The sequence below is a fragment of the Myotis brandtii genome, unplaced genomic scaffold (assembly GCF_000412655.1).
Source record: "Myotis brandtii unplaced genomic scaffold, ASM41265v1 scaffold325, whole genome shotgun sequence".
Taxonomy (NCBI): domain Eukaryota; kingdom Metazoa; phylum Chordata; class Mammalia; order Chiroptera; family Vespertilionidae; genus Myotis; species Myotis brandtii.
In genome coordinates, this window is record NW_005362486.1 from 1,486,374 (window position 1) to 1,498,920 (window position 12,547).

Consider the following 12,547-nt stretch of genomic DNA (forward strand, 5'->3'; position numbering starts at 1 on the left):
GAGCCCCCCTGCTCCCCCTGAGCCCTCTGCTGCATACATTAGTGCCTCCTGCTCTGGAAGCTGGTGAAATGCAGACTCCGTGGCCCGGCTCAGAGGCTGTCTGGGAATTTCCAGCTTAGAGCCCAGGAACCTGTATTTTTAGCAAGTTTCCCAGGTGATTCTCTGCACATGGAAGTTTCAGAACAGTTTCCAACTGGCAAGGACTGTACAAGCATAAATGATTATTTTTAAATGTTGATTTTTTTATGATGTTTAGGACATGGATCTTCCCCAAGCAGACCGGCGTCTGTGGGAGATTTGTTCTTACTTCCTTGTGCCTCGATTTTATTCTTCCAGCCCTAGCTCCCCCCCGCCAAAAAAAATAGTATTTTGGATCAATCAGAACCAGAACACAGATCGCTAGGGCTGGAAGGGAGAGACCTGCCAGGTTACCTACTGGTCTTTACAGATGAAGAGTCTGCGTCACGGAGAAGAGATGAGCCAGGACCACAGGCAAAGGCAGCACCAGATCCAACCTTCTGTGCCTGGTGCTCACTGTGAGGACAGCTTCCTGTGTCCTTACAGCATCTATAATAATAAAAGCATAAAGCATAAATGATTATTTTTAAATGTTGATTTTTTTATGATGTTTAGGACATGGATCTTCCCCAAGCAGACCGGCGTCTGTGGGAGATTTGTTCTTACTTCCTTGTGCCTCGATTTTATTCTTCCAGCCCTAGCTCCCCCCCGCCAAAAAAAATAGTATTTTGGATCAATCAGAACACAGATCACTAGAGCTGGAAGGGAGAGACCTGCCAGGTTTCCCACTGGTCTTTACAGATGAAGAGTCTGCGTCACAGAGAAAAGGGACAAGCCAGGACCACAGGCAGAGGCAGCACCAGATCCAACCTTCTGGGCCTGGTGCTCACTGTGAGGACAGCCTCCTGTGTCCTTACAGCATCTATAATAATAAAAGCATAATATGCTAATTAGACCAGACAGCCAAACGACCTTCTGGACATCATTCTGGATGTCCTTCTAGACTAAGCCTCGGTGACAAGGGCTGAGGCAGAGGCGGTTAGGGGTGAGCATGCAGGCAGGCAGACGAGCGGTTAGGGGCAATCAGACAGGCAGGCGAGTGGTTAGGGGTGATGAGGCAGGCAGGCAGAGTGATTAGGGGTGATCAGGCAGGCAGGCAGGTGAGCAGTTAGGAGCCAGTGGTCCCGGATTGTGAGAGGGATGCGTGCCGGGTTGAGGGACCCCCCTCCCATGCATGAATTCCATGCACTGGGCCTCTAGTCTCTTATAAAAGAGAACAAGAGACACTAGACATCGAGGGGTCAGCGGCCCGCAGCCCCACCTCCAGCCTGTCCCGGGGATCCCCAAGCTGACACTCTCTGAGAGGCCCCTGTCTGCCACAGCAGATGCCTAAGCCACCTCTCGGGCTAAGGACATCTCTGTTCCATCGTTCTATCGCTGCCTTCAGCACCACTTTCTCTCCTGTGGCCCCTCCCCGCCCCCAACAATGGTTCCGTGCGCACATCATAAGCACAAGAACCAGAGATTCAAAGAAAGAAGGGACAGAGCCTGGCCCATGGCTGGCCAGCAGCGGGCCGGAGTCGCTATGTGGCGCCCTCGCCTCCCACATCAGCACAGCAGCCCGCACCGCTCTGCCCTTCCCGCCTCGGTCAGACTCCAGGACAGCAGCAGGCAGGCAGGATGGATGGGCTCCGTCCCAGGCCCGTTGCGCCCGTGTTTCCGCCGACACTTATCAGCGTCTCCTTGGCACCCAGAACCGGGTGGAATGGATGGAGGACTACCTCTGTCCCTAATGAGCACGGTGCGGGCGCTGGCTGGGGCCACCGGCTGGTAATCAGCCGGCCAAGGATTGATAGTGACTTTGGAGTCACCGTGCCTCGGCCAGCCCATTGCTCTTCATGAATGACCCACGCTGTCCGGGACAACCTTGGCGGATGGTGTGTCCTGGGGTGGGATGTGTGAGGCCAAGAGAGCCACAGGCAAGGGACCCAGGTGAGCGAGAAGGGCCCCACGACCAGCCTGTCACGCAGGAGAGGTAGTCGGGCTCTGCTGTGTGAGCCGAACAAAACGCCAGCGCCATTTCCAGAACGTTCCTGATGCTGGCGAGCTTCTCCTCACCTGTGCGCCAGAACCAAGCTGCCGATGGCAACTGCAGGCCACGTTGGGGTTGGAGCGTTTCCAAGTCTCTCCCCCGCAATGTCTAGGAGAGACAGACAGCGGAGAGAGGGCCCATCTTCCACGCCTGCCTTGTCCGTCTGCCTTCTCTGTATTTCCGGCCCTGGCCCAAAGAGGAAGGTTGGGTTAGATGCCTTCTTGCCGTCCCACAGGGCTCTGAGCCTGTGCAAACCTGGGCAGGAGTTAGCTGCCCCGCCCAAGCCAGCTGCTCCCCATACTCCCAAGCCTGGCTTAACCATGTCAGTCCCTCTTAGTCATCAATGACCACAACTTGTGGCATTTGGAGGTGAATTCCCAGCCAACACCAAATGAAGGGACATGTTGTTGAAACACTCCTCCTGCCTGAGCCCCAGCGAGTGCCCAGTAATGTGAGAAGGCGGAAGGCACAGCTTCCTTCCCCACCAGCCGGCACCCAGGACGCCTTCTCTGGAGTGATCCGAGGCCCCTCTCCATCAACATATTTACAACTGAACTCACTGCCCCCCACACTTCTCCTGAGACAAAAGGGCCCCTCAAGTCACCCCCTCACTGTCCTTCGGGCCAGAGAGAGGAGCCTTTATGCTCCATCTTCCTCATCGCCCATTGAGTGCTGTCAATTCCACCCCCAGATGGCTCCTAAGTTCATGTTCCTTCCCCCGATGCAGCATAAGCCCGAGCCCCGTGACAGCGAAACCTTCCCGCTTTGTCCTCCTCCTCCAGGGAGCCCTCCATCTCCCATCCTCACGGTGGCCACCACAACCCTTCTGACACCCTGATCTGAGCATGTGGGTCAAAGCCTTTGGTGATGTCTCATTCAGAGCCAACTTCTGAGCATGCATTCGAGGGCCAGCACAGTCAGACCCACCGCGACTGCCTAGATTTGCATCCTAGATACACCCCCGTGCGCTCAGGCCCCGCACACGCCCTACACCAGCCTCACGGTGACATGAGAGCTGCCGCGTGGAGGGCACACGGGCGCTGTGCACTTTACATAAAACGTCCTATTTCGTTCTCACGAGCCACCCAGCAAGCACTGACACCTGTCCCCATGGGGACGAAGAGGCTTCCCAGGGACCTGACCATGAGAGGCACAAACACATACGCCCATTGGAGCGGCAAGAGACTCGGGACACTGGAGTTCCAGAATGTGTCCGCAGAAGCTTTGAGGCTGACAGTTATGGGTGGCAGGGCTGGGTGAGCACCATGGCTCCTCTGAGGCTAGCATGGGGGACCCCGAGCACTATGGGCATGGGGCCCCTGGGCCCCCTTCCCACCTGTTACACACACACACACATACACACACACACCAGGCAGCCAGTTCCCTGGAACACTGCCGTAAAATCACTCTGCTCCTTATAATCTCAATCTTCCCCAACAAAAGGCCTCTTTCCTCCCCAGGAAATAACGGAGATTGAGGGGTGACCTTAGATCAGAGGCCAGGAGACTGTGAATTCACAGAGAATCGTGGGGTCTTTAACATTTTAAATATTTTACTGGAAGAGGGAGGGGACCTCCCAGAGTCAAATGGTGATGGTTCCGTCTATGCTAATGTGTCCCCGAGTCCCCGGGAGGAGGCCAAGGTGAGGCGCCAGGAGGGAGAGCTCTGCGTGCGTTCCCCCCTGCCTGCTCCTTTGCAGCTCCCGCGACACTTTTCAGTTCTGGGCAAGGGCAAAGGTTGGCCCGGGAGGTCTCAGGCAGGTTCTGTGAGTTACTAGGGACCCATAACTGTAATAAAGGTCATTAGGATGAGGCTCTGAAACAGGACTGCTGGGCCTGATGTCCCGGCTCCATCATTCAGTGCCCTGGGCCCCTGGACAGCCTCATCTTCCCGTGGGTTTGATATGGTCTCATCGCACAGGACTGACTGGGGAGAGAATTCAATCATATAACCATATAAAGCTCTGAATATATGTTTACATTGAATGAAATTTGGCTATTTTTAGCTCTATAACAATAAAAATATTATTTATAATATTTACCTAGCTATATAATATGCATATGATAATGTAATTATTATATAAATAATTGTTATTATATAATAAAAAGTACCAGTAGTTATTATACCTTCTTTCTTTCATATCCGCCCCCCCATGGTGGCCAGTACAGGGCTCCGCTCTGAGTCCTAACTGGTGGTGTTGACCAGAGCTGTAGGGAGGAGGCTGTGTAAACGTAGGGAAGAACCGAAAAATTGCTTTTCACTCCAAAGATTCTCTGCCTCTCTTTAGGTGCCTGGTTTGTGGGGTGAGTACTTGTTTGAGAATCAAAATTGGATTTCAGGCCCTTAATTCAATAGCTAACATGGGATAATGGCAAGAAAACAGGGTTTGCAGCCAAAGATACTTGCGTTTGAATTACACATGGGCCCACCCAGGACATTGAATTACACCTGGGTCCACTGTTTGACCTTGAACTACACCTGAGACCACTTTGTCACCTTGAATTACACCCAGGTCCAGTATGTGACCTTAAGCTACAGTTGGGTACACTGCATAATCCTGGATCCAGTGCGACCTTGAATTATACCTGGGTTTACTATGTGACCTTAAATTATACCTGGGCCCACGGTATAACCTTGAATTACACCTGGGCCTACTGTGTGACCCTGAATTACACCTGGACCCACTGTGACCTTGAATTATACCTGGACCTACTGTGTGACCCTGAATTACACCTGGACCCAGTGTGACCTTGAATTACACCTGGACCCACTGTGTGACCCTGAATTACACCTGGACCCAGTGTGACCTTGAATTACACCTGGACCAACAGTATGACCCTGAATTATACCTGGGCCCACTGTGTGTCCTTGGTCATGTCACTTCATTTATCAGCCTCAGTTCATCTGTAAACTGGGTAATCTCGGCTAACTGGCACGGTAGTTACATTCAAAGGCCTGGCATAAAGTAGGCTTTCATGAATAACTCCGCTATTTTTGTCCTATAACACCCACCTCTGTGAGACTATGGCCCTCCCCTTTCCTTCCCACTTCATGCCTTCCATGTGGCGTGCTCAGCACAATGTCCATCTACTCTGTCTTGTACAATGTAAAAACAGTTTCCTACAGTAACCAGATTTCAGGAGGCAAACCAGAGCGGGTCAGCTACAAGCACCACCGGCCATTAAAGAGCCATCAGTTCTCCCCCACCCCCCGCCTCCTCCCCCCCAGGCACAGCACTGAGACGACAGGATGGAAAAGACAGCCGTGGCCCCGCCCTCAAGGAGTCTACCCTCTATTTCTTCTTTACTTTTGTTTCTTTGGCATCTAACATATATGTAGTAGCTGCTCAATAAAGTTTTGAAGACAGTGAGGGAGAAGAGAAGGAGGGGAAAGAGGAGGAGGAGTGGAAAAGAGAAGATGGAGACCCCCTCCCGGGGACAGACAGTGCCTAGAGGTGCAGGCAAAGATCAAGACAGGGCAGAGCTGGCCCCACAGGGACACCTGGCTGGTGAGGGAGGCCTGGGGGGAGGGCGGGGGGCTCACTCCAGATGGTGGGACAGCCAGGACTCCTGGTAACACCTGTGGGCGGCAGCACAGGATTGCTGCTGAGCACCAGAAGGAAGGGGGCAGATTTCGGAGAAGCTCATAGTCCAGGACGGAGGGTCAGGTGCTGCCTTGCTGACGTGGAGAGCCACGGAGTTCCACCTCTTGAAGGCGGGGGAGATATGAGGACGGCGGCAATTTTGAAAGAAAATCCAAGGCTTTACCTGAAAGCATTCATGGTCTGTTTTAAGCAGCCAGGTTGAGGCCATGAGGGCCTGGACTTGGGGTTGGGCAGTGGGAATGGAGAGGAAAGGGTGGATCTGAAGAAAGAGGCTGGGCGGGACTTGGTGATGGGACCGATTAAAAATAAAGCGTGAAAAGGGAGGCCTCGAGGACTGGCCAGGCTCCACACCCAGACGAACGTCATGGGACGAAATGGGAAACTGAGGCAGAACACTTGGGACCGAGGGTGTGAGGTGTGCTGAGAGCAGGACATACTCTGTACTCAGGACAGAATGGTCCAGGCGATGGGGATACGGGCATAAGCTCCTGGAGGGAGGGGCCAGGTCAGACCCACCTGTCCTCAGAGGTTGCAATACCTGCCTCATAGCAGGTCTCGATGAACGTGTGTGAAAGACACAGCTGTTCACAAGGGGCTTCCTGTCTGCTTAACACAATACCCAGCCGGCTATAGGAAATGGTCCCAGGCTCACTTAAACGTCACTTGTTCCGAGTAGGAAACGGGGATTGGAAGCAGGAGTGAGGGGAGGTCAGGGCATGCTTTGGGCGAGGACCTAACCCGGGACTCTCATCTGGGTTCCTGGGGTCTTGAGCTGGAAGCAGAGGCCGCAGGGTCTGTCCTGGGGTGAAGAGAAGTGCCGCCCGCCCTCCCTGCCTCTCCATCCACAGCACCTCAACTATCCCTCTCTGGAAAGTGACACCGGGCTCACGATTCTGTTTGAAAAAGCATCCCATTGATTTAAAAGAAAAACAGGGTTTTTTAGCGTCTTGTGTTGTTTTTTTCTTTTCGTGTCTTGTATTGGATGTGTAAAAACTAAAATTAGACTTTAAAAAAAAAATCGTCAGTTAAAGCACTAGCCATTCCCTGTTCGAAAATAATTTGCAAATTCTGCCTTTTGGGTGGTTTTGTGAGACTGTCCTTGTGTCCTTCTCCCCCCGCCCCTGCCCCCCAGAAACATCCTTCCCAGAGAAAAGCTGGGGGACCCGAACACACAGGGAGTGAGCAGCAGATGCTGGGATGGGAGACCTGGAGACGGCCCCCCAGGTGGGCCACTCCTATTCTCCTATCCCCTCGGGCTCCGGTCTGTAGGCCCCAGGTCTAATCTGGGGGGCTCTTCTGCCTGCTCCAACTCCTGGCCCCGAGACACCCTCCAGAGTGAAACAGGGACCCCTCAGTCTCACTGCCAAGGCCTGCTTCCACACAGCGCTCCTCCCAGCCTGCCTTCCTCTAGAGCCTGTTTCCATGGCGACAGTCCTCTTCTCCCTCAGGGTACCACCGTCACGCTGGGGTATCTCTCCGTCCAGGACTCACCCAGCCCCGCCCCTCCAGCCCCTTGGGGTGCTTCCTACGCCCAGCTCTCTAGTTATGCCCACCAGCCGCAAGAGGAAGCAGGACTGGGGGTGGGGGACCAATGGGATGCTTGCCCTTTCAGGGGGTCCCCATCAATGGACATTTCTGAGGACTTGAGCCCCATTTTGGTTAAGGCTTTCTCAGTCTGACCCCTCAGCTCCCTGCTGGCAGCTTGATCGTTCTCTCTGATAGCACACTCTTCGGCAGCTCTCGCGGCTGTCTGCACGCTGCCCTTCTTGCAAGAACGATTTTGGGATAAAAGAATGAGCTGAGGAATCATCATGAGAGCCCAGAGAAGAGCCTCAGAATGTTCTCCCCCCCACGCCCTCCCACTGTGTGGCTTCTGCACCCCTTTCCCTCCCCTTTCCTCTCCTCCTTCCGCTGCCCCCTCCTCCTCCTCCTCCTCCTCTCGCTGCTCTTCCTCTTACTTCCCCTCCAAGGCCCCCTTTTCTCCTGCTCTCCTCACCTGGCCCCTCGCCCTCCTGCTCCTTCTCCCACCTCCTTCCTCCTCTCTCATCTCTTCCCTCCTTCTCGCTCTTGTTTTGGTGCCAGAAACTATCTAATTACAACCGAGAAACAGAAGAGACAGAGAGGGGAGAAAACAACCCCACCTCACATCGCTGATTAAAACGTCCTGTGAAATCTCATCGGTAAAGCTCGGCTCGGAATAAAAAGTGCTTCTCCCACAATTCAGTGCCCATGTGATTGTTAATGAGACTCCTCGGAGACCAGCCAAGATCTGATCAGGAGGTGGGCTCAGCTACCCGCCACGGCACGGACTGTCACGGCATGTGGACTGTCTCCTCCAGGGGGCGCCGCCACGCGTGCTGCCACCTGCCTGCTCCCCTTGGAGCCACACACCAGCAGCCCCTTAGCCCTCTCTGTGGCCTGCACCTGGGCCCTTGTGTCTCAGACCTCGGGGCTATCCTGACCCTTCCAGGGGGAGGAGAGGCCAGGCAGCAGCCCAGCCAGGCCCAGCTTTCCTGGGCGGTCAGTAGCTGCAGAGCAGGGTGTGGGAAAGAAGGGGTGCTTGGGAGTCAGAGCACCCCAGCTCAAACCCCTGCTCCGTCACTCATCAGCGGTGTGACCTCAGGCAGGTTACTTTGCCTCTCTGATCCTGGTGTCTTTGCGGGAACATGGGGCTATTTCTGCCCCGTGATGTAATTCCTTAAGTCACAGGAGGGCGGGCAGGAGCTCAGTAGCTGTCATTGCCCTGTTGTCCATTCAGCGGGGCCTCCTGGGAACGCGGTCACAGCACCTCCTTCTTCGGCGACCCTTCCAGGACCAGGCTCAGGGATCTGCATGCAGCATAGCTCAGCAGATGAGAACATGCTTTTGGAGCCAAAAAGGCTTGTATCCGCAGCCTCGTCCTGCCCCTGGATGCACCGAACAGTTCGGTTAGCCCAGGGGTGGACAAACTTTTTGACTCGAGGGCCACAATGGGTTCTTAAACTGGACCGGAGGGCCGGAACAAAAGCATGGATGGAGTGTTTGTGTGAACTAATATAAATTCAAAGTAAACATCATTACATAAAAGGGTACGGTCTTTTTTTTTTTTAGTTTTATTCATTTCAAACGGGCCGGATCTGGCCCGCGGGCCGTAGTTTGCCCACGGCTGGGTTAGCCTCTGAGGCTCCGGTTCTTAACCCTGTGAAATGGGGTGATAAAGGGCCCCTGTGGGGGCTGCCCCGGCTCCAGGGAAGGTGCGGTCGGCACCTGGTCTGTCGGTAACAATCGCAGGCCCTGTGGCTACCTCGCACCTCCTTGTGCCTCATCTGGTTGGTACGGGGATGAAAACATTGATGAGCTGGTATTTTAAGTCCTAGCACAAGCCTGGTGTGTTGTACATGCTGCCATTGTGTTTAATAAACTAGGGACTGGCTGGCTTTGATGGCTCAGTGCCATCTCACTGAGGTATATAGGGGACACGGGGTCACAGTCATGGCCTTCTCCCAGTGACAGTGAGGCTGGGGTAGGGTCTGCTGCAGAAAGGAAACGGGCAGGCTGATGTGTGGATGTGAGACCTGCTCCCTCGTGGCACACCCCCCACCACACTGCACACTGCTCCCCGTGGTGAACTCAGCCTGAGGCCCATCCTGAGCCTCTAACACAGTGGTTCTCAACCTTCCTAATGCCACGACCCTTTAATACAGTTCCTCATGTTGTGGTGACCCCCAATTTCATTGTTACAAATGGAACATAATTAAAGCATAGTGATTCATCACAAAAACAGTATGTAATTATATATGTGTTTTCTGATGGTCTTAGGCGACCCCTGTGAAAGGGTTGTTCGACCCCCAAAGGGATCGCGACCCACAGGTTGAGAACTGCTGCTCTAACACAATACTGTTTCCTGGATTCTCAGATTTAACCACAGCTCACCACTCCCACACCCGCTGCTCTGAAGCACACCCCACACAGAACGCTGCTGGGGGGGGGGGGAGGTCTCTGTCCTGCGTGGAAGTGGGTACAAGCAGGGGTGTCACGTAAGAGTTAGCCAGATGGAAAGGGAGAGGCGTGTCCCAAGGGCAGTGAGTGGCAGGCACGGCCTGTGGGGGGAGGATGGCTGGACCAGGTGTGAGTGTAGGGAAGTTAGGGATGGATGGGGCTCCAGTGGGGACTCAGCTCTGAAACAGGGGATTGAGCCGGGGGGATTGGGGGGAGCAGTGAGGAGGTCGCTGCTGGGCCCCAGGCAGGACGGGAGTTGCTCCAGGAGGTGGGGGGACCTGCCCCCTGGGCCAGCCTGGGCCCTGCTCCCTGCACTAACCGGCCGCTCTGCTTGTCTCCTCCCCAGGCCAAGTGTACTCCTTCAGCCAGCAGCCCCAGGACCAGGCCGTGGTGTCGGGGCAGCCGGTGACGCTGCTCTGTGCCATCCCGGAATATGATGGCTTCGTTCTGTGGATCAAGGACGGCTTGGCTCTGGGCGTGGGCAGGGACCTCTCGAGTGAGTACCCCCAGACCTCCCGGGAGGGCCTGGAACCCGCCCCTGCCTTACCCTCCCCTGCACCCCCAGCTGTTCATGCAGGGCCTCACTGTCTCTCTGGTCATGGCTGGGAAAAAAAAAAACAGTCAAAGGAAGAGATTTATAAATACACTCCCTCATATTGATAGAACATTTTTCTTCTAAGAAGCTCAGATATTGTCTCATCAATATCCAACGATCCACAGGGAGAAAAGGAAGGATTTTCCCCTTCATGTGACGGGTAAACAGAGTCACCGTTGAGAAAGCAGTTGATTCAAACCTATACCAAAGCCCAGTGCCCGGCTCCCAACCCCCAAAAGGCCCAGACGCCTGGTCAGTTCTCACTTAGAAAGACGGCTCTTTGCTGCCCCACCTCCCGGTCACTTTCGTTTCAACCAGCATTTATAGTCTATTTACTATGTGCCGGGCCCTTTACATAGATTATCCTGTGTAATGGTGCCCAGAACTCTGTGAGGTACTAGCATTTCCCACTTTACTGGTAACAGAAGCACGAAGGAGTAAAAGCAACTAACCCAAGACAACACGTGGAGGGAGTGACCGAGCTGACATTTGACCCAGGCAACCTGACTGCAGACCCCAGGCTCGCAGTCATTTTCCTCCCCTGAGGTAGCAAGAGAGAGTGAGGATGCTGGGGGGTGGGGGTGGGGGCCTAGAACGTCCTCCCACTCCCGGCTTCTGGGCTGATGTTTTCTGAAGATGCTGCCAGGCCCTGGGACGGCATCACAGCTCTGCCGCCTAATTAGGCAAATACAAACAAACCCATCACTGATGTTTTCAGCAGCTCCTGAGAGCGAAATCGTGGCTGATCGCTTGCTTGCAAGACAACAAAAACACAAGCTCAGCCAAGCCGCCTGCGGGAGAGCCGGGACTAATCGCAGGACAGCGGGACCCAGGAGCTGGGCCGAGGGCGGCGTGGGTACCACTGAAGGCAGCAGCAGCAGGGGGAGGACTGGGCTAGGAGCCATTTCCAGCCCTTGACTCACCTGGGCTCCTTCCCCCAGCCCAGCAGAGGGCGGGAAGGGCAGGCAGGACACAGCTGCTTGCTCAGTGAGCCTCTCTGGCCAGGCCTGACAGCTGTGGAGGGCAGAGACAATGCTAGCCATGAAGACGTGAGCCTCAAGGGCTCGGCCGCACAAGGACCACCCACAAAGCGTACTGGGAGACCTGGCAGAGGACTGCAGCTACCTTCAGGGACCAGGCCTGGGTGGCCCTGCACAGCCCAGCCCCAGGGAACCCTGCCCCGCCCCTGGAAGACCCTCAGCTTATGGAGGTGGAAGGGGCCTTAGAGCGCCAATGTTTTGATCAGGGTAGACCTCTCTTCTGCAGTGTCCCTGACCGATGATCACACAACCTCACCTTGAATACAGCCACTGACGGAGACCTCACTACCACTTCTGCAGGCCAGAACCTGGTCGGACACCTCAACTTGCTAGCAATATTCTAACAGCATTTCCCCGTGACCTAATATTCAGGGTGGGCAGGTCCTCCTTCCTGGGTCTTGGGCCCATACGTGCCAATACTGTCCATGGAAGGCACAAAAACACGGCTCCCCACTCTCACGGACTGAAATATTTGAGGAGAGAGAGGTACGCATTGCAGTCCCACTGTCTGTCCCTGCGTACGTCTCCCACTTGCATAAGCCCTAGTCTTCTCCTTTAAAGGCTCAGTCCCCCCTCCTCAGGCACCTTTCTGAGAAGTCACACAGTCCTGGCAAAGGTCCTTTCAAAAGAGGAGCAGTTTGGGATTGTCCAAGGGTGGACAGGTCTGCGTACGTCTCCCACTTGCTTAAGCCCTTAGTCTTCTCCTTTAAAGGCCAAGTGTGCTCAGTCCCCCCTCCTCGGGCACCTTTCTGAGAAGTCACACGGTCCTGGAAAAGGTCCTTCCGAAAGAGGAGCAGTTTGGGATTGTCCAAGGGTGGACAGGCCTCTGAGGAGAGAAGGGGACCAGGACGGGGGGAGTGCCCTCGGAGGGACTGGGGAGGGGGGAGGGGAGGGCAGAGCTCAGGACAACACATGGAGGGAGACAGGTAAGGGGACAGGCCCAGCTGAGAGGAACTAAGGGGCGTTAGGGCCCAAGACCCAGGAAAGAGGACCTGCCCACCCTGGCCGCTAAGACTTACGTCGGCATGTACAGTCCACCCACACAGCAGCAGGAAAGCCAGTCAATGATTTATCATGCTCACGCTTTTATTTATTTACTAGAGGCTCGGTGCACGAAATTCATGCACAAGTAGGGTCCCTAGGCCTGGCCGGCGATCAGGGCCTATCTATGGGGCCACTGGTGGGGCAATCAGGGGGCCCCCGCTGGCACCCACCTTGGC

At 54.9% G+C, this 12,547-nt stretch overlaps 1 protein-coding gene across 3 annotated transcripts in view; it reads left to right on the forward strand.

The window, feature by feature from the left end:
- Positions 1-12,547, forward strand: part of KIRREL3 (kin of IRRE like 3 (Drosophila)) — a 498,221-nt gene that overhangs the window by 409,004 nt on the left and 76,670 nt on the right. For all 3 annotated transcript variants that reach the window (XM_005870878.2, XM_014543406.1, XM_014543407.1), the window contains exon 7: positions 10,039-10,188. In XM_005870878.2, coding sequence (XP_005870940.1) covers positions 10,039-10,188 — 150 coding nt within the window. The remainder of the gene's footprint in view (positions 1-10,038; positions 10,189-12,547) is intronic.